Source organism: Polyodon spathula, chromosome 1 (assembly GCF_017654505.1).
Source record: "Polyodon spathula isolate WHYD16114869_AA chromosome 1, ASM1765450v1, whole genome shotgun sequence".
NCBI lineage: Eukaryota > Metazoa > Chordata > Actinopteri > Acipenseriformes > Polyodontidae > Polyodon > Polyodon spathula.
The window spans coordinates 49,614,303-49,640,736 of NC_054534.1; the positions used below are offsets into that span (position 1 = coordinate 49,614,303).

Genomic DNA, 26,434 nt, shown 5'->3' on the forward strand with positions numbered 1-26,434 from the left:
TTACTGAAACCGTAAGGAGATACACTGAAGTACAGTATTATACACCATTACTGCAACCGTAAGGAGATCCACTGGAGGATAGTGTTATACACCATTACCGTGATCGTAAGGAGATCCACTGAAGGACAATGTTATACATCATTACTGCAACCGTTTTTTTGCACCTCCGATTTGAGTATTTTCTAAAGCTGCAGAAAAAACATCAGGAATCTATCCACGTTTGGTTCATTATTCTGACACTTTTTGGCAGAATATATAATGATCTGACAATCTATTTTTCAAATGAGGAGCCATTTCAGACAAAAATGAGAAACACAGAGAGGAATTAATTGAAATCATTTTAATATGTTTTTTTCTGCCTACAAAAAATCCTCCTGCTCACTGGTAAATCCATCTCAGCTACATATGTGAGCAGGAGGATGGTGGGAAACGTAGTTCTGAGAGGTCTGTGCAGGTACATGGGAAGCCATCTTAAGGCAGGGAATGCAATTTAAAAGTTTAAAAAAGTGGTCAAAATGTAAAAAAATTTAAACAATGCACACACCTTACATAAACAGTTGCAGTGTTCTCCCCAGGAATTTTGAACAGCCAGGCGGCTGAACATTATAGCCGGGAGCACTTTTAATGGAAAAATAAACTTGCCTTACCTTAAATATATAATACGACAAAGAATTAAAATAATGTTTATTAGGGTAAATTACCGTGCTTATTTAAGCACTCATGCTTATTTAGGCAAGAATGTAGCCATTCAGATCTGTGTTGTCCTCCGGTACTATAAGTCTGGTGGCTTCGCTGTGGATCCGCAGTGCAAAAAAATGATGGATTGGCAGGAGCACATTTCAGAGGATGTGTGTTTCAGCCTCCGTTCCCCGAGTCACCGAGGGGTTGCAGCGGTGAACCGGGATAAAAATAATAATTGGACATTCCAAAATGGGGAGAAAACCAGGGTAAAAACCATTGCTGTCGAATTCTTTTTTAATATATATATATAAATACAGAATATACAAGTGGCATTTTCTGACCTCAAAATATTTGTCGCAAATCATTACCTCTATTACAGAATATACAGGACATGGCAAGATGTAGGGGTGGTATTTTCTGACACTGCAGTATGGTTTACCATAATGTACTTACTGCCTTCCTTTCCTATAAAATAACAAGGGTGACAAATTCTGACAGGAAGGCATAGTTTGGCAGTACACAAGACCATTTTTTGAATGGATTACACAGTTTAAATGCTCATTACTTATTCATTTAAAAGCTCCTAAAAAACACTAAAAAGTAGATCTGCCAGTAGGTAAAACGGAGGTCCACTTTAGAAAACAGATGCATATTTTTTAACAGATTAAAAGTTAGAAAAATTAGAAATCAAAATATTTTTACTCTAAGTAGTTTTGTTGTGCAGAGGAACAAACAACATGCCACCTCCACACTGTATACCACTAGTTTCTCAATAACTTTAAAGACTTAAGTAAGTTTTTTATTTCAATATTCAATAAACACACAACTGATCTATACAGTACAGGATGTACAGGATGGACGTCTAACATTTTCACAACTTGGGGTCGACTCATTTCAACATGAGTAGAGCTAAAATACTTTTATTTTGGTTGTTGATCAATCCATCAGTTCATTTTTAATATAGAGCCTTTCATGGCAAACCGTCACAGAGTGCTTTATAAAACAAGTACAAATTGAACTATAATTACAACAATGGCTTTCAATGGCCGAAGCCAAAAAAAAATCGGAGGCGGATCTGAGCAATACTCATGGGGCCCGTGCTTCGATCCTTGCACAATCCCCTCACTAAATTTGTGCCTCGGAAAAAAATAGTGGTTTGGCACAAAATGAGAGATATTCCAAAATGGCACAAAGCAGTTGCAAGACATTGGATTATAGCACTTTTTTGCGCAATTCGCAAACGTGTTTGTGCCTCGCAAAACCATCTGCACATTCACTACCAATATAGCAACTGCACACAACAGCCAAGCGAGAATGCAGAATGATGAACAGTCACCCCATTAGTAATGCGACAAGCTGCTATCATTGGTGTTGCTACAGCATGTACCGATATGACAGCAGACGAGACCACACAATATATCGTGCAGACATACATATGGACCATTCAAATACACAATTGGATCCATAGCTAGGCGCCGAGTTTTCAAATTAATATACTGATAACACCACTGTTTTATGAATACGGACAGTATTGTATCACAAGAAAATACAATATAGGTTTCTTTAAAGGACAGTTGATCCGACATAGCTGTATATTTTTGAAGTAAAATTTAAAAAAAGGCTTTGGATACTGTCTTTTTTTCTGAATGATTTATTTTTTTTTATATATATAAGTCGTGCCGTGACAAAGTCTAACTGTGGTAGCACTCTCTGATTTGTAAATGTAACAAGGTCATTCACCTGCAAAATAAACATCAATCAAGCATTTTTATATACACAATACACAGAAATGCGTTATGTTATTCATTCTACTCACCCATTTGAACATTATGATTAAGCCCTTTGTAAGGTTTTGAGTGTCGCCGGAATGGATTTTTTTCATTATGCCATTTTTTTGTAAGAATCATAATTAATTCTAAATAGGCTCCTAAAATGTATTGTAGCCTACTATGATTCTCAATAAATGAACAGTCTCTGTACAATTAGCAACACCGACATTCAGCAAACTAGACCCCTGCATAAAAACGGCCAGAAATTACAATTAACAGAACTGTTTGTCCCGCCTCAGCTAACTTATGATTGGACTGCTGCAGAGAAAATACAGGTCTTTGATTGGTTGATCGTATCACAGGTCTGATTTTAGGAGAACATTAACTGCAGCTGCCCACCCCTCACCCGTAATGCACAGCAACCTATGGAATAGCCAAATAAAGCAATGGGCCACAAGATGGGTGTATGACGTATTTATATAATTAATTTACAGATGTGTGGCAACACACAGCAAAGAAAACAGGCAGGACCCCCCTCCCCTCTTCAGTCTTCAATCTACATTTCCATACTTTGATGGTACACGTTGGATGCCGATATGCCTGTGGAGCAGTGAAGAACACATATAACTGTATATGTAAACACACTACCGCTGTCCATATTGAGCTATATGCATACTGAATGTCCACCTAGAATACATTTGCATCACATGTTTCTAATTACCGATGCATTGCCATACGCTAATATGACCGTATAAAAGGAACAGAACGAAGGCAGTGTGCTGGACAGAGGTGAGTGCATGTTTCCACACTCATCTGTTGGGGATGGGAATACGCTATAAACGTCACTATGATATGAACATGTCATATATGTTATGGAAACAAAAAAAAAGAGGGTTCTTGCTTGTATGTTTTTGATGCAAATTGACTATGGTAATGCAGTATATAGGTTTGCATCACTACCAACTTTTAGTAAACTGGACTAGCTATATCATGCAGCATTGAGGTACAATACAAATACAAGATTTAATACTCATCATTGTATATTATACGATTTGGTAGGCTGGACTTCTTTGGCTTTATGCAGCTTGAAGCACTGGTATATTCTGGTATATAAGGCTATTCAATGTAAATTAAATGAATATACTTATTTAAATGAATACCTTATAGCTTCCCATAGAAACCATAGCCTCAGATCTTATTCTCTTTTGCATTTTAAAATCCCAAATGTGCGTACTGAGGCTGGTAAAGGCCCATAGTCCTAGAATGAGTTCCAGTCCAAACTAAAGCTGCAGACCCAGATATCTTTATTGCAATTTAAGAGTAAACTGCATGATTTTGTGACTGAGAGTTGTAATTGTTTTAAATAGTTGACTACTTTTGTGTATTATGATTACACTATGTAACATAATTTTTGTTCCTGGGTAGTAAGTGTTATTTCCTAATTGCTTATGCCTCAAAAGTATAGAAAATGGCTATTATTCCCCACAAACTTTGCTTTTGTGACCAGGACAGTGATATTTTGAAATTTACCTATTTCCAATGAGAAAACGGTCTTTTCGTTCACATAAAGTCAGAAAAAAACAACATATGAATCCAAACTAACATCTATTTATACTAAAGTAATACAAAAATGACTACAAAAGACTGTGAAGTGAGTAGTTTTTCGGGATTTACGATTATACTGTAAATCACTTTCACGAATCAGCCCCCAAATGTAGTCTCCCATCATGTTCTCATTATACTGTCCTTGGTAGCAGCGTTCAAAGTCCAGTATATCCTGGTGGAAGCGCTCGCCTTGCTCCTCCGAGTACGCTCCCATGTTCTCCTTGAATTTATCAAGATGAGCATCAAGGATATGGACTTTGAGAGACATCCTACAGCCCACTGTGCCGTAGTTCTTCACCAGAGTCTCAACCAGCTCAACATAGTTTTCGGCCTTGTGATTGCCCAGGAAGCCCCGAACCACTGTGACAAAGCTGTTCCAAGCCGTTTTCTCCTTACTAGTGAGCTTCTTGGGGAATTCATTGCACTCCAGGATCTTCTTTATCTGTGGTCCAACGAAGACACCGGCTTTGACCTTTGCCTCAGACAGCTTAGGGAAGAAGTCTTGAAGGTACTTGAAGGCTGCCGACTCCTTATCTAGAGCTCTGACAAATTGTTTCATAAGGCCCAATTTGATGTGCAGCGGTGGCATCAGCACCTTCCGGGGGTCCACCAGTGGCTCCCACTTGACGTTGTTCCTTCCCACACAGAACTCGGTCCGCTATGGCCAGTCCCGCTTGTGGTAGTGTGCCTTGGTGTCCCTGCTGTCCCAAAGAAAAAGATAGCAGGGAAACTTGGTAAAACCGCCTTGGAGACCCATCAGGAATGCTACCATTGCAGCCTCTTGATGCCATCTCAGAAAAATGCAGATATGTATCCACTTAGGCAGCTGGAACTAAACTGAACTGGTGGGCTTAAGGCCCCTGTATTTATACTACTATTTATATTACTGGAAAGTTCTAGAAAGTTCTAGAAGTTACTCCAAGTTTACTCAGCACTGAATCTATCTGGAATGTTCTGGAAAATAGGTAAATTTCAAAATATCACTGTCCTGGTCACAAAAGCAAAGTGTGTGGGGAATAATAGATATTTTCTATACTTTTGAGGCATAAGCAATTAGGAAATAACACTTACTACCCAGGAACCAAAAAAAAAAAAAAAAAAAAAAAAAAAGTGTTACACTTTGCTGCTAGGTCTCACTCGTAAAAGAGGTTTTAATCTCAATGTGACTACAAGGATAATAAATTATATATATATATATATATATATATATATATATATATATATATATATATATATATATATATATATATGATACAGGTACCGGATAGTATATATGGGTGTCAGTCCAATTGCACTATGCAGTCAATTGCACGAATACTGGAAAAAGCGTGCAGCGCGCGACCTCTGAAAAACCCTGCATTATCTCCTCACTGTTTGTTCTGGAACTGGGGAATTTAATATATTCCTCAGCACGTTGCAGCAACGCGGTTATGAACCAGTCGAGGTGGCGGACAGGGCTGACTGGGTGATCCCCACTGTATTACCTCCTACCTTCTGGAAGGTCCCGGTAGCCAGGATACACATAGAGACAGACACTACCAATTGCTCAGACAAGGCATGACTGCGCAGGTTTGTTCTAGCCAGGTCATCATGCAGCATGTGGCATAGATGAGTTGAGATGATACCTGGACACGATTTGCTCATTGCTGAGCTCCTCATATGTGTGCCGAGGCCGGTGCACCCTTTCAGTATATCTTCACCTATGTCGGGGTTGCTCTTGCTGGGTGTGTTCCTTGCATCATTCACATCCACACGTCGATGGACACGCTGCATGCTACCCAAATTTCCCATTGTTGCCTGTTTGCAGTCAGTGCTGGAATGGTAGTGTGCGCGGAGTTAACGCAGTCCTTTTACAATCCTTACTCTGCACTTCACAAACCTGGTTTCGTGCTTGGCTCATATCTTCGAATATACCAGGATCACACATATTGTTGGCCACTCCCCCCATATTGCGCGATGCATGCATTTTATTTGTGCACAGCGCAGAATGGATTGTGACGTGCTAAAGGATGTTTCGAATATGGCAACTTGGCACAATTTCGGCACAACGGCCATACATACACATACCCCTCTGCACGGTGCGCAAACCTTTAGAATATCGGGCCCACTGTCCCGTCACCACAGACATAACATGGACATAAACAAACAATATATCTGCTTCCATATCCAGCGCTCAAAGAAAATCACAGACATTTGCCAAGCTTTTTGAGATGTTATAGTAATTAAATAATAACTTGGATATTATTATTGAGGAGTCTGGTGATAAATCGAGTAATCAGGAGATAATTTATCAGTACGTACCACTATGAAGAGATAGGTGATAAATACAGCTAACAAGGAGTGGGGCTGGGCTGGAGATGCAGTACTGAGGGTCCTTTTGATATGCAGTGCCTTTTAACTCTGTTTTACTGTGAATAAAATTACTTTTAAACGGTGCATGTGAAAATAAATTAGACCTGACACGTCTGACATGCGCTGAATAAATGGACCACAAAGGGTTAAAAATACTAACATATAAAATGTCTATTTTCCATAAGCTTGGAAAACAGTAGGTTTTTAATAGAGACTTAAATTCCTCCAGTGTCAGAGTTTCTGACAACTGGATGCTGGGGTTTCCAGAGGGAGGGAGCGCCAGGAGAAAAACTCTGAAAATGACGCACCTAAATAAGGGATTGGTCAGTGACTTAAAACTTGAAGAGCGTAGTTAATATCTAGGGGGCCTATGTACTAAAAACAAGTCAATGCGGGTGCATATTTAATTTGAACTGCACAAGTGCGCATCTCATAAGTTGTGGGCTATGTATTAACTGCGGAGTGTTGAAAACTGCACCTGTGCATCTGAATGTGGGCAGTATTTAAATGAAGTGACTGCACCACACATCAGAACAGTGTAGGCTCTGCAGGGGGAATTGTGTGGCTGTTGCTTGAAATCTTGACTTCATATCGAATACCCCTTTCACACACAAATGGAGCTACTGAGCAGTTTAAGACGTTAAAAAAAAATCTTTAAAATACCCACACATAGCACGAAACTGCACAATCTGTGCCGGTATAATGCCGTCATAGCCCTTTCACACAGGCAAAGGGATCACGACAGTCAATAGTCATTCTCATAGCTATAGAAACTTCACTTCAACAATGTTTTTTTTCCCAATCAACACCCTGCAATGCAAATACATTATATTGCATACTGCTTATCGTTTAAAACAACTATGAAGGTTTTGATAGGGGCACCTTTAATACTTTAAACAGTCTTATTTAATTTACAACTATGTATTGATTTCCATTACCGTTGTTAAATCATCTCAATTACTGTACTGGTAATATAAGACGATGATAAAACATACAAAAAATAATGTTAGCTGTATATTCAATGATAAAACTGTTTCCTTTCCTCTCCCTGTAAGGAAGATGTAGTCACTGTAGCACTGTACACACAACTTGTTTCAGAAAATAGATTCTGCCTGGAGACACACTCTTTTTAAGATTAGCAAATGACAAAAATGCAGAATTAGCAACAACCACTGAGCTCAATGGAACGTAGGTAGTATGAGCAACATTTTTTATAGTTCCACAGAGATGATAGTAGTATGATCTTCTGCTTTATCTGTCTCTCTATTATATTGTGCGGTTGTGTTTAAACTACTAACATTAAACAAACTACAAAACAGAAGCAGTCGTCACTAGTGACTACTGGGTTTATTTTTTCTTTGTCACTGTCAAAAAACATTTGTAATTTCACGGAAATCACGTATTTGTCTGCCTGCCATAAAAAACATGCAATTTATTTTACTTACAGTATTTTACATTACTCTTCACCTCCCCTGTTCATTTTATACTCTTATCAAGTAGAAGCAGTGCTACAGTAGCTGTACAAGGTCCGGCATCAATGCCGTGCATTTGGTTACCACAGCAACGGGGTCAAACAAATACCGGCTTCATGACTGGTAAATTCCTTATACTGTACAATGATATTTCTACATACTTCTAGCTTTGGTTTTATCATTTCAGGTTTGCAGTTAACGTTTCTCCCGTATTTAATATTTTGGGATTAGAGTCAGCAAAATATGCTATGGAAATTACAGTCATTGTAATTAATGTGTCAACATACATTTTAAACATTTACAAAACTTTTTGATTGTCATTCGTGAATTTCTTAAATAAACACAGTGAATTTTCCGGGCCCCTACTTATCTACTTATCATATTCCTGTCACATCATTTACACCAAGTCCTAAGTGGTGCAAAGTTAAGCATGTGCAAGTAATGGAGCGATTAGATGCTCACTTTTGTGCGTATCATTATGCACAGGCGCACCTGCTCTGCAGGTGTAATCAAGAACATTTCAGAGGTCAATGAGATGCTAATAACTTATCTGCATATTCCCTGGAGCATCTTGCTGTAAATTTGCCCTTACGAATTTGCTTATGAGAATCTTTTGTGATGCACTAGGCATTTCCCTTTCGTACATATGTCGCAACTTTGTGCACTGGCAAAACATTTTTGAAGACTTAAATCAATGACAAAACATGAGCCTCAAAACTAAGACCAGAATCTAGGATTGATGCTTAAAGTTCAAACTGGAATCCACTACTTCATTGTGAGAGACAGCTCGCTGATGTTCTAATTGACGAATACAAACATAACTTTTTGTGTCTAACTTCGGGTTCACTTGCATAGCACCAGTTTATTGTTGTATACCTCTAGGGGCTGAAATACTTCTCAAAGTACGTACTGGCCATTTCAATCTAAGTAGTATTCTCTGAAATCATGCCCATATTTTCTAGACCCTGGGTACTCGCCTATAACAGGACCATTGATTTCCTTAGATTTGAACATGTATCCCTGTTATTTTATTTTTTACTTATTACTTATTTTATATTAAAAAATGACTCTGCGTCATCAGCCAATCAACTTCCAGATATAGCAGGCATTAATACACAGTAGATGCCTGCTGGAACGTCACCGCATCACCTATGAATCAAATATAAAGTAATTCTGCGCACTGGGTTTTAATTTTGACTTGCTGTATTTTTAAGCGTAGTTCACATCTATTGGACAGGAAACACTAAACAAAGACATAATTGGTCCAAAAGTATTTTATTATCCACCAAAACCAGTCAATTGATACCTTGCACTGATGAAAGCAACTAATTCTGTACCTGCAACTGCCGAGTCACCAATCACAGCCTGTCAGCTAGACTGGAACTCAGATACAGCACCTTTCAACAACAACAAACAGAGATACAAACATTTCAATAATATTGCTCCATTCAAATATCTGGCACTGTTCAGATAAACTACAGGTAGTTGATAAAAAAAATGGAAACACCAATGTAAAGTCAGTTAATATGGCGTTGGGCCACCACGTGCGGCCAGAACAGCCGCTATGCGCCGTGGGGTGAAGATGATCACTCAGTACCATTAAGTAGTGATTAGCATTGACCTTGCCTTCTAAGGGAATGAGTGCACCCAAACCATGCCAGCAAAATGCACCCCACAACATAACGGAACCACCAGAACCCTTCACTGTTGGAACCAAGCACTCAAAAATGTAGAGTTCTTTAGGTTTGCCCCACATGTGCACTCATCCATTTGTCGAGAACATGGTAAAGTATGATTCATCTGACCATATCACATTACAGTATTATAGACCATATCACATTACACATAGTAGAGAGCTTCATCGACAAGCACTATCACTTAAATAATATATAATATATTGTCTGCTTCTCTGTTATGTTTCTGTTTAGATTAATTACCATTATGAAGGAGTGTTGGCACTTTACACAGCATAAAGTAATTGCAGTCAGTTATCATATCTTTTGTTGTTTGATAGCTAATATTTTTTCAGTAACAACTAAACAAACAAAACTGATCCATAATATTTGGTAATTGACTGTTTACATTGGCCTTGAAATTATTATGCTCTAGTATTAAAAACCTGCAATGTAAACTCACACAAAGCACTTGTACATTAGCATTCCGTCACAACAATGACTACTTAATCTTCTGAGCCAAGTAACAGCTTTACTGCACTGTTAGCGCATTACTCTAAAAGTTCTAATTACACTGACTTTAGAATTCAATGTTATTCTTTAAATAAGTCCTATTTGGGTATTTATACGTTGCAACTTTATTACATCATAACCCAAACAAAGCCTTCTGCCCCTCCTTTAGCCCTAGACACTAGAGGCAAAGCCTGGGAAAATTATACAAACAGCCACAAATATTTCAAACCTGCATTGTCCCTATTTGCTTGCACTGCTCTCAAAGCTAAAGGCATTTCTCTTTTCAGTTTTATTCTTTCATTAGGCCCAGGCGTGCTAATTAATTGGAATTTTCCAGGGTCTTTGTTGTCCTAACAAAAAAAGGTCCTATTCACCTTCCAATGGTCAGCACCATGACAATGTGAATAAGAGGTAGGATTAAGCCCACGTTGAATGACTCAGCCCCTGTAAAGATTACTCCAGTTCCTGCCCTCATCTTCCAGCCCTGCCAGAGCTGATTTATGTGGAGAGATGTCTTAACCACAGCCTTTATACTACAGGAGATAAAGCTATTAGATGATCTTGATTAAAACTTAAAAGTAGCTGCTTTGAACAGCAAAGAAAAAAATAAAAGAACCTGTTGTCAATGACTCAAAACTGTATTATACACACTGTTTGTATCTATCAACAGCATAAGCCTTGTACTGCTAACCCCACAAATAGTAATACACATATGGTGCAAATCTTATCAAACTAACTGCATTTTGAAATGTTAACAGTCCACATAATGTAAAATAATTAAAAAATAAATCCAGTCAAACAACACTTTACTAATTAGTCACAGTGTTCTCCCCACGAATTCTGTACAGCTGGGTGGCAAAACATTATAGCTGGGAGCACTTTTAACTGAAAAATAAATTTGCCTTACCTTAAATATATAACACGACAAAGAATTTGAACAATGTGTTGTCTTTCGTTGACTATCTGCTTGCGCTTTTTTATGTTCTATAGTTTCTTTTTCGTGACTTTTTTATTCTGGTAAATTACCGAGCTTACTTAGGCACTCTACGATTTGACTGGGGAAAGATACCACAGGTTTGTTGGAGTTCACACAAAAAACTAAACAAAACAAACAAAAACTGAAACTTTTTCACTTGTAAATGCATGTCTACTTTTGTTTTTCGCTGTTCTACATTTTTTTTTATTCATTGCAACCATTTTTTTGCACAATAGTACTCACACACATTTGGTCACCATCATAACTGTTGCATGAAACCGGACTGTAATGATCCAGCACCTCTGCACTTAAGCATTTGTATATCATCTGGAAAGCGTTCCACTGATATCCCATCATGCCTTTCACACCCGGCTGGAAAGGGGAGAGTCCTGTGATTGCCTGTCTGTTGCATCTATGATAATAACCACCCTCAACTGTCATCAAGTTATTCCTCAACCAGTAAGAACCTATCAAGCTGAAGCTGTTTTTTTAAGAGACAGAATATCACCAGCAGCAAAGGAACTTTTAAGAATCATACAATACAGCTGTGTAAAAACTGTAACGACCACACCTCAAAGGGAGCTGCTTTATCCTAAAGAAATGTAAAAAGTAGGACTGTTAATTAATCACAGGTAGCTTATTTTAAATGTGTACATTTTATTTTTAATTCATTTTTTTAAAGCATGTTAATCACCCTCTGTTTTGACCCTCTCAGGATACCGTAATTCATTCCCTGTGACACTATTTATTAATATAATCGAGTGCATGCAACACAATAAATGCAGTTGTCGTTTCAATAGAAAGTTAGTCACAGAACTGCATTATGGAGCAAAGCACTAAAAGCAAAGGACTTATGAATGGTAAGTTTTTTTCTTTTTTACTTTCTGACAGTTCAATGACTAGCAAGACTGTTACCTGTATCTGTTATTTCCAGTACCATAGAATGCATCTAATCTGCTGTACAACCTATGTGCTGGAAGCACACCTTCACTTCTCAAAATACACTTTCTAGCAGTTACTCTACTACAGGCAGAAACAACAGAACAACAAATGAAACCTGTCAGTTGACAGGGAGTATTTTTTTCTTTTAATTCAGGATCTCTGCAAGCCTGTGCATCAAGCTACATCGTGTCAGTTCAGTTAGAAGTTGGCATTCAGTCCACGTCCACATTGGGAGTGGCATTCCTGTATAAACTGAGTTTGTAATAAAGATGATTCTTGTACATGTCTTTGCTGCTCTATCATGTGATTGTTTATGCATTATTATGTATTTGTACGTTGTAATACTTACTGGACTACTTTCAGTGGGACTCCCTGTATTACCAATGCTGTTGCAAAATGGCTAGCTAACAACTTAAATTTCAATGATTATTGATCACATATAAGAACATAAGAAAGTTTAAAAACTAGAGGAGGCCCTTCGGCCCATCTTGCTTATTTGAAGGATTCCAGGGTGCTAACCTGCTTGACTTTTTTAAGGATGCAATATCGACAATGGAAAACTACAAAGCATATGTCATGGTTCATTTAGATTTCCAGAAAGCTTTTGACAAAATCCAACGTAAAAGATTAATTCTCAAACTTTGAACGCAGTATGGATTCAAGGAAATGCATGCACATTGATTAATGAGTGGTTAACATGTAGAAAACAGAAAGTACTGATTAGAGGAAAAAACTCAAAATGGAGCGAAGTAAAACCAGTGGAGTACCACAAGGATCAGTATTAGGTCCTCTGCTACTCCTAATTTACATTAGTGACTTAGATTCTGGTATAGTAAGTGTAATAACACGAGATCCAAGATGCAAGAATATAACTTTAATCACAGTGTCTTTATTAGAACAATCTCTGTTGAAACCTACACATTAGTCCTCTGCTACTCCTAATCTGCATTAATGACTTAGATTCTGGTACAGTTAGCAAACTTGTTAAATTTGCAGACAATACAAAAACAGAAGGAGTGGCAAACATTGTTGCAGCAGCAAAGGTCATTCAAAATGATCTAGACAAGTTTCATAACTGCAAATTACATTTAATAGAGAAAAGTGTAAGGTACTGCACGCATGAAATAAAAATGTGCATTGTACATATCATATGGGAGATACTGAAATTAAAAAAGACCTAGGAGTTTACATTGACTCAGAATTGTCTATCTACAATGTGAGGAAGCTATAAAAAAAGGCCAACAAGATGCTCGGATATTATATTACTATTATACTATTATATATAGTGAAAAGTGGGAAGTAATGTTAAAACTTTACAATGCATTAGTAAGACCTCATCTAGAATATTATGTTAGGTTCTGGTCACGTCTCTACAAAAATTATATTGCTGCTATAGAAAGAGTGCAAAGAAGAGTGACCAGAATTATTCCAGGTTTAAAAGGCATTGTGGCAGAGCAAAGCTCTGCCCTTTATAAATTGGCAAGGATGGGGTTAAATTCCCTTACCTGCCTGGGTTTATTGTGTTCAGGTGGCTGGGGTTGATTAGTTGATTAGCATAATTAACGATCTATCAGCACCCAGCCACCTGACATAAAAGGAGGCCTCTGCTTCCCATTAGAGTGGAGGGAGCTGAGGAAGCTGGTTGGTGGTTGGTGGTTGGTGGTTGAATTTTTCTAAATCCAGTGAAGGCATCACCCAGCCTGGAAATCTTTATTGTTGTAAGTTTTGCTTTTTGTTTGGTTATTTGTGTTTAAATATCTTTATTTTAGCCCTGGTGCCCTTTTAATTTTTTGTTTATTTATAATTAAAGTATTATTTTTTTGAACTGCAGTCTGTCTCTGGGCCTCTATCCACTCGCCAGCCTGTCACATTTGGTGTCAAGAGAGGGATATAGCGCCTCCAGGAGGCTCGGGGCAGTACTGCAGCATTTTTTTTTGTTTTTTTGGGGGACAAATGTATTTATTTTTTTGATAAATAAATAAATTAGAAAAAAAAAATGGGAAAGAAAAAGAGCAGACAGCGACAAAGGCAGAAGGAGATCCAGCAGCTGAAGAAATGTAAGTTGTTGCAGCCACCGCTGGAGGACCCGGCCAGCCTCTTCCCCTGGTGTTCCTGGTGCGGGAAGAAGGACCACCGACTGGAGGTGCCACAAACTGGTGTGGCCGTTGTGAAGAGGCACCCCACTACCTCCAGAACCACCACCTTCACCACCGTCCCAGGAGATGTGGGACTGGTTGATGCACCCTGAGGCAGACCTCGTCCACGACCTCCCCATAGTTATCAACACGCTGTGGTGTCGAGATGGGGAGAGATGGGAAAAGTGGGAGGAACAATACGACCCGGCGTCCTTCCCAGAGGTTGCCCTCATGGTTGTTAATTACCTGGCGGTAGACATGGGAGATGCCCCAGTCATTCCAACAAAGAGGGTGGAGCCGCCGTCCCGAGAGCCAGAGAGGGAGGAGCCGCCGTCCCGAGAGCCAGAGAGGGAGGAGCCGCCTTCCCGAGAGCCAGAGAGGGAGGAGCCGCCGTCCCGAGAGCCAGAGAGGGAGGAGCCGCCGTCCCGAGAGCAAGAGAGGGAGAAGCCGCCGCCGCTCCCAGGGCCCAGAGGGGAGGTGCCGCCGCTCTCAGAGCCCAGAGGGGATGAGCCGCCGCTCCCAGAGCCCAGAAGGGAAGAGCTGTCTGGGGGTGCTGCCTACCCGCCAGCACTGCATCTGCTGGAAGCTCCAGGTCCCATGACAGCATCGCAGTACTACCTTGGAGATCCGGGGCCCCCTCAACCAAAGAAGGCTTGGGGGCTCCGACATCAACCCCGCCCACCACCGCCCACTGAAACAGCCCACCCAAGGGACATAATTGGACTCTTGGGGGAGGGGGGAGTTGACCGATTACGGCCGGTGTACTTTGTACATTGGGGGAGGTGTGTGGCAGAGCAAAGCTCTGCCCTTTATAAATTGGCAGGGATGGGGTTAAATTACCCTACCTGCCTGGGTTTATTGTGTTCAGGTGGCTGGGGTTGATTAGTTGATTAGCATAATTAATGATCAATCAGCGCCCAGCCACCTGACATAAAAGGAGGCCTCTGCTTCCCATTAGAGAGAAGGGAGCTGAGAAAGCAGGTTGGTGTTTGTTGTTTGTGGTTTTGGGAATTTTTCTAAATCCAGTGAAGGCATCGCCCAGCCTGGAAATCTTTATTTTTGTAAGTTTTACTTTTTGTTTGGTTATTTGTGTTTAAATATCTTTATTGGCCCTTGTGCCCTTTTATTTTGTGTTTATTTATAATTAAAGTATTATTTTTTTGAACCGCAGTCTGTCTCTGGGCCTCTATCCACTCGCCAGCCTGTCAAAGGTATGTCATATGCAGATAGGCTAAATTAACTGAATCTATTCAGTCTTGAATAAAGAAGACTTCGCAGCGACCTGATTCAAGCATTCAAAATTCAAAATGGTATTGACAATGCCGACACAAGGGACTTTTTAAACATGAAGTAAAAAACCATGGGTCACAAGTGGAGATTAGATAAAGAGGCATTCAAAACAGAAAATAGGATAGGAGGCACTTTTTTACACAGAGAATTGTGAGGGTCTGGAACCAACTCCCCAGTAATGTTGTTGAAGCTGACACCCTGGGATCCTTCAAGAAGCTGCTTGATGAGATTCTGGGATCAATAAGCTACTAACAACCAAACGAGCAAGATGGGCCGAATGGCCTCCTCTCATTTGTAAACTTTTTTTATGTTCTTATGTAATAAATGACTTTTTAAAAAAAAAAAACTATGAAAATTGTTACTGTGCTCAGTCAACCATCTCCTCAAGAACTGGAAACATTTTTTGAAGGTTTAAATTTGCCACATCTTTCAATACAATACCAATCAATATTAGATGACTCAATTTCAGACCAATAAATCCTATCCACTATTTAATAATAATAATAATAATAATAATAATAATAATAATAATAATAATAATAATAATTTATTATAGTGCCTTTCACACCTAGGTATCTCAAGGTGCTAAAACATTATATAGATTGTAACCAGAAGGGAGGGGGTTAATATCCTCCCTGCATAAAACATGTTTTGGTAAATTGTGGTGTTAATTAATTATCCCCTGCACCTGGCGAACATTGTAAATTAGAGCCAGGTGCAGGGCATTTAAGAAAGGCAGCCAGTCTGTTCAGGGCTGCTGTGGAGAAAGAAGCAGGAAGGTGTGTGCCTTGTTTCTGAGCAGTCACAACGGTTAGTACTTGTTGTGTTAAATTGTGTTTTTGTGTACTGGTAAACAGTTTAGCTGTCTGGTGTGTTAGTTAGGACAATCCTGACTGTTTAGTTAGTGCTCCAGTAGGAGCTAGGTGTTTATTTGTTTTTTGTTTATTTTGTGTGTGTTATTAAAATAGCGCTTTAGAACTGGAAAAATCAATTTCAGTGTCCTGGGTCCTGTTTTAAAGGGGCAACGAACTGCAGAGAGTTGCAAGCTCAGTTACAAGATACATAAATAAAATACAATGAAATGGCAAATAGAGATAAAATCGATCATCATAAAAGGACAGTATATTATAATAAACAGTGCAAACTGCAGTAGAGTCAAACAATAAAAGAAATACAGCGGAGAATAAATGCGTCTTAAGGGTATTTTTAAATTTGGCTACTGTTGTGGATTCTCTAATGAAAAGTAGTGAGCTCAGAAGAATAGGAGCAACACAGCTAAAACTATGACCTCCAAGCGTAGCATGTTTTGGAAACATGCATTTTAACAATCCAGAGTTAGATGAGCTAAGCTGCCTCCCAGGGATGTAAGGGCTAAGAAGGTCCATTATACAGCTACTACCCTGACCGTGCAAAGCCTTGTACGTCAACAATAATATTTTAAAGAAAACACGAGACTGGATAGGAAGCCAATCAAAACACTCAAGGACCGGAGTAATGTGTTCCGTCTGCTTGGTACCGGCATTTTGCACCATCTGCAATCAATGTAAAGAGTGAGCAGGAAGATTAACAAAAAGAGCATTGCAATAATCCAAACAAGACATGGCAAATGCATGAAAAAGGTTCTCAGCATCCTTCGGGGGCAGAAAACGACACACTCTGCCAATTTTCTTTAAATAATAAAACTTTGTTATTAAAACTTTTTCAAATAAAAGCTTTGAGTTAAGTTAAAAGAGCAAAGCTGGGAGTTCGACCCAGTAACCAATAACTCAGTTTTACTAGCATTCAATTTCAAAAAAATATTTGACATCCAGGTTTGAATATCTACCAAACAAGTGGATAGGACTGTATCAGTGTTTAGAATTTATTTTTAAATAAGAATGGAACTGAACCTCATGGGTTTGAATAATATCACCACCTGGCAGCATATAAATGTTAAAAAGAAGAGGACCAAGGACAGAACCCTGTTGGAATCCATGAACATGGCGAGTATTTGTAGAATTATGACCAGCACAGGACACATATTGATAACGATTTGACAAATATAAGTAGAATGATGCAAGCGGGATACCACACATTTTTGGACACCAGAAAAAAAGTGAATTTTAGATCTCAATTCTAGATGAATCAAAGGTATGCATTAGGGTCTTGACATCAGATACAAAAATAACTGGTCCAAATTTCTATTTCACAAATGGTAAAAAGATACTTTAGTAACTTCCCTAATATGAGTCTCAAATGAGAGATCAGGATCAAAGATGACCCCCAAACTCGTCATTTCTAGTTTAAGTTTTGAAGAGAGACTGCACGGGTCAAGCTTGTGTAATCACACATTTTCTTTTAGGTTGGTTCTGTGAGCCCACTGCATAACCTGTTTGATCTGAATTCAACATTAGAAAATTATGTCACATCCAATGCTTGATGTCAGTAAAGCAAGTAGCTAATAACACCCAGGCAGAAAACATTTCTGGCTTTAGAGACAAATATAGATGGGTATCATCAGCATAGCAATGGAAGTTCACTCTGTCTGATTATAACGTCACCTGACGGTAGCATATATAAATGAAAACAACAAGGAGATTACTCACAGCTGTTTTTCTCCCAGTTTGTTAGCTGTGGTATTGCATCGCATCTCGTAAAATACGGGTGTTTCATCAGCATTTCCAATCTGCCCAAGCTGGTATTGTTTGTTAGAAATGCTGAAATTGTAAAAGCTTATTTGAATTCCTCAGGAAGCTAATGACTCTTATTTAAAAATGGCTGCCTATATGTCACTGATGATTTGAGATCAGGCAGTAATGTTTTGGTTTGTCTTTTCTCAGCAGTAAGTCACATTGCTGTTTGTGTATTCGGGCAGACGTCTTTGTTCGTCTTTTCTCGGCAATAAATCACATTGTTGTTTGTGTACTCGGATAGTCCTGTCATTTGTTGGCAATTTTAACACATGCATCACCAATATGTGCTCAAACTGAAGACGCAGGCTATTTTTGAGAATCAAAAAATTATTTAAAAAGTGTGTCTTAAATTCAAAGGAATATGGCACTTATCTCTTATCCACATAAACAAAATGTCAATGCATTATCTATTTTAGATGCTCAGCAAAGATGTGATTGCATTGTTTTGGTACTGTATGTACAGTATTTATAAGCACTGAAAGGTTTGTTGCTTTTTTGTTTTCAGTGAGCAATTTTAAGTATTTGGCTCACCTAAATTGAGTGTACACAAAAAGTGTGATTGATCAGTCGAGTATCAATAACCCTGTGTGTCATAGAACATCCATTTGTTTCTAGCTGTATGACCTTGACTTTTTTTGGACTATCAGCTCCACCAGAATTTAAAGAGCTACATATGAATTCATTAAAACTTTGCAATGACTACCAGCTCATCCTGCTAAAAGCCTAACCTGGATGCAGCTGAGTTATGGGTGGTATGGCATTTCCTAACTTTTGTGGCTTCAAACTTAAACCTCATGCTTTATATATATATATATATATATATATATATATATATATATATATATATATATATATATATATATATATATATAGTAGGAAACCTTCAGATATATAATAATAATGTATTATCTACACACCATACTCCACACTGCTAAGGGGAAAAAAGTTTTTATTGAGAAAAAATATATATATTAAAAATAAAAAACTGAAATATCATAATTGGATAAGTCTCCACCCCCCTGAGTTAATACTTTGTTGAAGCACCTTTGGCAGCAATTACAGATGTGAGTCTTTTGGGATAGGTCTCTACCAACTTTGCACACCTAGATTTGGCAATATTTGACCATTCTTCTTTACAAAACTGTTCAAGCTCTGTCAAGTTCCTTGGGGAGCATTGATGGACAGCAATCTTTAAGTCATGCCACAAATTTTCAACTGGATTTAGGTCGGGACTCTGACTGGGCCACACAAGGACATTTACCTTTTTGTTCCTTAACCACTCCAGTGTAGCTTTGGCTGTGTGCTTTGGGTTGTTGTCACACTGAAAGGTGAACTTCTGTCCCAGTTTCAGCTTTCTTGCAGAGGGCAGCAGGTTTTCCTCAAGGACTTTTCTGTACATTGCTCCATTCATTTTCCCTTCTATCCTGACAAGTGCCCCAGTCCCTGCCGATGAGAAACACCCCCATAACATGATGCTGCCACCACCATGCTTCACAGTAGGGATAGTGTTTTTTGGGTGATGCGCTGTGTTGGGTTTGCACCAAACATAACACTTTGCATTTAGGCCAAAAAGTTTCATTTTAGTTTTGTCAGACCACAAAACTTTTTGCCACATGGCTACAGAATCTCCTGGGTGTTTTGTTGCATACTTCAAATGGGATTCAAGGTGGGCTTTCTTGAGTAAAGGCTTTCTTCTTGCTACCCTACCATACAGGCCAGATTTGTGGAGTGCTTGGGATATTGTTGTCACATGCACACTATGACCAGTCTTGGCCATAAAAGCCTGTAGCTCTTGCAAAGTTGCCATTGGACTCTTGGTAGCCTCTCTGATCAGTCTCCTTCTTGCTCAGTCATCCATTTTGGAGGGACAGCCTGATCTAGGCAGGGTTTTGGTGGTGCCATACACCTTCCACTTCTTAATAATCATATTGACCGTGGTCCAAGGCTTTTGATATGTTTTTTTTTATACCCATCCCCTGATCTGTGCCTTTCAACAACTTTGTCCCGGAGTTCTTTTGAAAGCTCCTTGGTGCTCATGGTTGAGCCTTTGCTGCGAAATGCATTACCCAGTAGAGAGAACCTATAGGAACTACTGAATGTATCCTGAAATCACGTGAATCACTACAATTTAACACAGGTGGAGGCCACATAACTTGGTGTGTGATTTTGAAGGCAATTGGTTACACCTGAGCTAATTTAGGATTGATATTACAAGGGGGTGGACACTTATCCAACCAAGCTATTTCAGTTTTTATTTTTAATTAATTTTCTACAAAGTTCTAGAATTTTTTTTTTTCACTTGGAAGTTGAGGGGTAGAATGTTTAGATAAATGAAAATAAACTATTTTAATGCATTTTAACTCCAGGCTATAAGGCAAAATATATATATATATATATTGTTTTTTAAATATGCTGTTTAATATGTAGCAGTTGTGTGTGTGACATGCCTGGGCACCTTCATACAAAGGTATTGTGTTGTGTAAATGTAAATGCTTTTTTTTTTATGTACTGTACAGTGCTTTGTGATACTTTTGAATGAAAAATGCTATATAAATGTAACACATAAATACATAAACCATAACTACTTTTTTTAAAATACATGTTTATATTATTGGTGGTGGTTTATGCTAGCAATTATTTTTAAGCTACCAGTTTGTCCCTTGGACACATAATTGATCCACATAGACACAATGCTGGTAATTATGTACTAATCATACCTTTAATTTCATTGTTCAGGAAGCTGCTCCCAAAGTCACAAGCTTTTGGAGGTGCTGGTGGCTGTGGAACTGGGAAGGTGGGTTTCCCATTAATCACCACTTGTCTCCTCAGGCTTAAAGCTGGAAGATGAATGGTGTTTTCACTTATGCTGATCTGAGGAACTGTCCCAGAATGAGGTGTATAGCTCAGTGGTATTTTTACAAGGGCATTATTGGATACATTTCCAGTTGCAGGACTAGGTGTTGCTCTGTTGGAAAGAGGGCATGGTGTACCTGAATGTACCCTGATAAGGGGAATATGCTGTCCATTGATCATGCCAGGACTCTGTGGTGTACCTGATGTCTGGTGGCTTCTATTACATGTTCTTCCATTCATTTTTATAGGGATGTAGCGCTCAAAATGTCATTAATTACAGTCCATTCATCTGCTCATATTGGTAATTACCTGCCAAAAGAGAATAAAACCGGTTATAATAAAATATGTATTATGAACTACACAAGCAATATTTACATACTGTACTAAACAATTTAATGATACAGACTTGACAATTGGGCCAACTGCATAAAGCTAATTTATTGAAATTCAAAAGGGTTTAAAACAACAACAATGCAAAATAAATCAGACAGTTGAAAACAAGATTTATTTTTATTTGCAGATATGTGGTAAACAGCAATCTCAGCAGTAGAGAAAAGCACAACATGCTGTACTAAATTTGACAAATACAGGGTAGTTTCCCCTCTGTATATCTTTACCTTTATTAGTATTGTTATATGTAAGGTTTCTTTGCGGTTAAGAATTTGAAAATGTCTTTAAACCCATTCTTCAGATAAACTGAATGCTCTATATTTTGGTGTTGCACTCAACACTTACAAATCGCAGGATTTTTTCTCACTGTCAACCCATCCTCTATTCTAAGCCCTCTAGTGTTCAAAAGTCCAGCTAAGTGCACGGTGGACACTGATGTAATTCAATACAGTATGTTGTTTTTCAATATAAAATTAGAAATAAAACAATTTAAATACGTGCAATTGCCAACTAAATTCGATTACTGAAATTTACTGACTACTGAAACTGAAATTACTGGAGTTTACAGATGTTTATATCACAACGTTTTTAAATGTCTTGTCTTTTTTATTTTCCAAAGTGAATCTGTTCTTTATTTTTCTACCAACTTTTTACTTTTAGAAGTGTAATGAAGACATATTACTAAGACAAAAGAACTGTGCCTGGTACCTCTGCATGCTGATGAATTAAAATGAAACCCCTTATAAATTACTTATTTTTAAATAAGATTAATATTAATAAATATATCAGCCCTACGGTATTTGTACAATAATTACATAATAAAAAGATAAACAGTGGCGGAACCACTACCACTTTATTTTATTTATTTATTTTTTGCGTTAATTTGAGTCATTTATAAGGCACTTCATCTTAAAATATCATACTATACTGTATTACTGTATTTTCCAAGTACTAAATGACAAGGTAATGCCGAGAAAAGTGAAATACAATTGCTATTTTAACGTTTAACATTTTTGCAAGCCTTGCAATTCAACCTAAACATCTATAAAACCGCTGCTCTTAGGCTGTATATTACATTACGTCAGCGCTTAGAAGTAGGCATCGGTAACTACAACTTCAAAAAGTATGTGCCCGACATTTTACCTTATTTTGGATCTCCAAGCAGGTTTAGATAATTTAAGTAATCTGGATAAACGTTCATATTCTGTCTCATGACCTTCTTTAATCTGGATAAACTTTCATGTTCTGTCTCAGGATCATGACAAAAATACATACAGTGACAATACCAGTGCAGCGATCAACGTTATTATTCTAATATACAGTATTTTGTTCATAGTAATTGCTACTTTTTTATGTTTTGCAAATATAAGCAGGTGGTAAGAAAGATGACATATCGCCTGGCCACATGTTGCCAATTACTACAATATTTATAACAATATATCTGTATTACGGTACCTTAATCAGAAATGTACCGGTTGTGTTACCTTGTGTATAGGCTCTGTAAAAACAACACTAAATACTAATTAACCAAAACATAACGACTTTTTTTTTTCCTTTCTTAAAGTTGTGCTAGCTAGTTTAATATGTGTCATCTTCACCAGGCAGAAAAAAGACGCAGTCCTTCGTTGGCAAATTATAAACTGTGCTTCGATATTTTCGGTATTTTTTTTTTTTTTCACAAGGTATAAATAAAGCGATAGCACTCACTTACCAGGTAACCATTTCCACAACAAAACTAAACAATGCACTTCATTTCAGGTCAGAGCGCTGGATTTGGCTGAACACAGAACAGTTCTGCAGTAAAAGAGTACCTTGAGGAATGAAAGTTCCCAGAATATCCTGAGTATCAGCTCATCAAATCAGTTTCTGTTGACATCACAGACTTGGAAATTGTCCCAACAGGCGCCTGTGTGTATGTGATGATGTTATGCCTGTAGTTTGTTTGTGGCTGTTGATGTGTAGGCTGAGACTCGGGCCCCACTCCAGACCTGTGAGTGTGCTGTTAGTTTACAGGGCGCGGGTAATCGGTAACCTATTAGCCATAAACAGTTTAGAGATTAAGACAGTTTTGATTTCCTATGCTCTGTATTTATAAATGTATACACTAGTATAACACATGTGTAACACATTTAGTTTCCAAAGGTCAGCAAGAAGTTTCACAAACTCCACAGTCCCATAACAGTATTTTTCACACCATATTTGTTACAATTCTATCTTTGAAAAAAAAAAAACTTAATTTATAGTTATAAAAAAGTATTTAGGATACCACTGCACTTGTAGGATGCATTGTTAATTTAAAGTCACATGGGATATAGCTACACATGTTTTCACATGTTGCCACCAAAATATGCAATATTCATGTGTCAGCAAGTATCTAAATAGCAGCATTATATTATTATTTAAAGAAACCAAACATCATAGATAAGTTGAAGGTGAATGTGACTGTCAATAGCACTTACAGATATGACCAGTAGTCATTTTATTGAATGATTGTAATGTTGGTGTCAAAATTTAAAATAGTACATTAAAGGTGTTTGCAGTTATTTGTGAGGGGGGATCAGTAATTGCAGGTTGCTTGGCAGCATTTCAGAGTTACAGTTTGTATGTCCAGTTATATCATATTATTGCTTAATTATGCCACCAAGAGATGCAATATACTGTTATTGCAATAACTTACTTCATTATAAGCTTTATCAGTCTCAGCTCAAAAATATTCCATTGAGTTGGAAGCATGTGAATTTAAGAATTGTGTAGTAGAAGGGAGGGACTACTGAGTATCTTTGCATTGTCATAGCATTTGTCAAATAAATAGGCAATAAAATAACCAACAATATCACAACCCTTTACTAATTTTGATTTTGCCAGGTAGTGAGATATATAAGGACAAATTGGTTTCAACATTCCTTAAAAAAGCAATATGCAATTACACCAGACAGCTTTACAGTACAGGCCTCAACTGTCAACAGCTGTGTTTGGGGGTTGCTGCAGTTACGCAATACTGTACGTATTTCACAGTTGGGACATGTGCTTTTATATTTTAGGGATTTATATACTATTTTAAGTATACAATTTTGATTCTTTGATTAATAATGGATTGTTTAAGGTACGATTGAACTATATTAGAAGTTATTGTTATGTTTCACAAAGTTATGTTTCACAGAAACTAGGATATAAACTCTCAGGATTTAACGTCGTCGGCCCTGCCGGAGTGGCCCGCGTCGTCGGCCCTGCCGGAGTGGCCCGCGTCGTCGGCCCTGCCGGAGTGGCCCGCGTCGTCGGCCCTGCCGGAGTGGCCCGCGTCGTCGGCCCTGCCGGAGTGGCCCGCGTCGTCGGCCCTGCCGGAGTGGCCCGCGTCGCCGGCCCAGGTTCCGGTAAACGGGGCCAGAAAGACGATTATTACTGCACCCCCGACCAGCCAATCCACAGTCACCAACCACTCTGAAATGACTTGTTACTCAGTACAACAGTGATTCAGCAGGGTATGGGAGGGTGTGAGTGGCCCCTCCATTTAAAACAGGGATTGGACCACGTCACCTGCCAGTGCTAGTACTGTGATTCATAGCAGACAGGAGTTTATACCAGAGGCTTGTCTCCTCTGAGGTGAAAAAAAACCCTCTAGGCTCCTCTTAGCAGCCAGAATTGCTGTTAATATATGTAGGGTTTAGGTTAAAATGTTATTTTTTTCTTACATTTTTTCGACAATAATTGTATTTTCTTTTATTGAACATTAGTATATTATAATTAGGGCTTCTAGTTTTTGGTTTTTATTTTCCTTCTCTCTCCCTCCCTTTAAACCTTAATTAATAGTTGTTAAGCCTTAACTGAATACCAGATTGTTTAAATTAGCGACGTACTACTAGAAACTAACGCAGTGGAAATTAATAAGCTGAATGCAGCGATTAGAGCCAGAACGAAATGCAGGTTCAAATAGAATCAGGTGAGATCAATGCACATCTGTTAATAACGTTTGTTAATTCAACAACTTCCTTTGGTAATTAGTGTTTGATTAAGAAAGTGAATTGGCTCAGAATATGGTTAAAGGGACATCACGTGATCACAAATAAAACCCGAAAACTAGAAGTCCTGATTGTAATACTACACAACAAACTATGACATCTTGATCATATAATCTGTTCAAGAGAAATTATTTGTTACTTCCTTTATAGTTAAATATTTACTAATTTCAAATAGGAAATAAATCAAGATAACAACAAACATCCCACGTGAAAAGCTACGGTTGAATGTTTTGAGCATTTTACAGCACTTGGAAAATCAACCACTGACCCCTAATTATCAAAAATAAGTGTTTGAAGCAAATCAGGGGTATTCAGTGGTTCTGTAAAATGCTCTAAAAATCCAGCTGTTGCTTATCACAGACAGATATAGGTTGATCAAATCGTTAGTAGAGATTATGCCATTTATTTTTATATTTGGAACTTTGAAGATGCACTGTTCACAGATGGTTCTACCAAGGTCAGATTTCAATACATCTGTGTGACTGATATTGTAGTCAGAATGAAAGTGATTACAGTATTCAGTAATAATAACCCAAAAACTACTGAGCAGGAGTTAGCCTCGCTACTCTCCTTGCATCTGCTGCATGGGAACATGTGCTGTTATCTCTGAGGTGCCTGCTGTCTCCACTGCAACACAACAGCAGACTGCACTGTTTATTTCAACTTACCTGTTTAACCAACATACAGGAACCCAACCCAAGCCTATCCACTGCATTTCTAGTCAACCCACATGCTTAGTCCAAGTGACAGCAAAACAACCCAAAATCAAGGACTTCATTCAGCAAGGTTACCTTCCCAATTACTTATATGTAATGGTGCCCTCACTGCTTAATATTAATTTCCTATGCCAGTCAGCAAGGGAAACTAGTCCCCAGTTTTATATAATTTTTGTTTATGAAAAACATTTTAAATTGTTTTATCAAAAGGTTATATTGCATCAAAATTATAGTGGCATGAATCAAATTAATCAAAAAGTCTATAAGGAAATCCAAAGTAATAGAATAATCATACATCATGGCAAGGTTGAGCCACAACAGTACTTATATATACTTTATTTATCTTTACGGGACACTGACAGTTATCTATACAGTATGC

The 26,434-nt window shown here is 38.2% G+C and overlaps 1 protein-coding gene across 1 annotated transcript in view; it reads right to left on the reverse strand.

The window, feature by feature from the left end:
* LOC121320899 (zinc finger protein GLIS3-like) overlaps window positions 1-23,128 on the reverse strand; it is a 241,771-nt gene extending 218,643 nt beyond the window's left edge. The window contains exons 1-2 of the mRNA XM_041259711.1: window positions 23,035-23,128; window positions 20,798-21,242 (exon numbers count right to left, since the gene is read on the reverse strand). Of these exons, the coding sequence (XP_041115645.1) occupies window positions 20,798-21,173 (376 nt within the window). The 5' untranslated portion in view covers window positions 21,174-21,242; window positions 23,035-23,128. The remainder of the gene's footprint in view (window positions 1-20,797; window positions 21,243-23,034) is intronic.
* Between the last annotated feature and the right edge of the window lie 3,306 nt (window positions 23,129-26,434).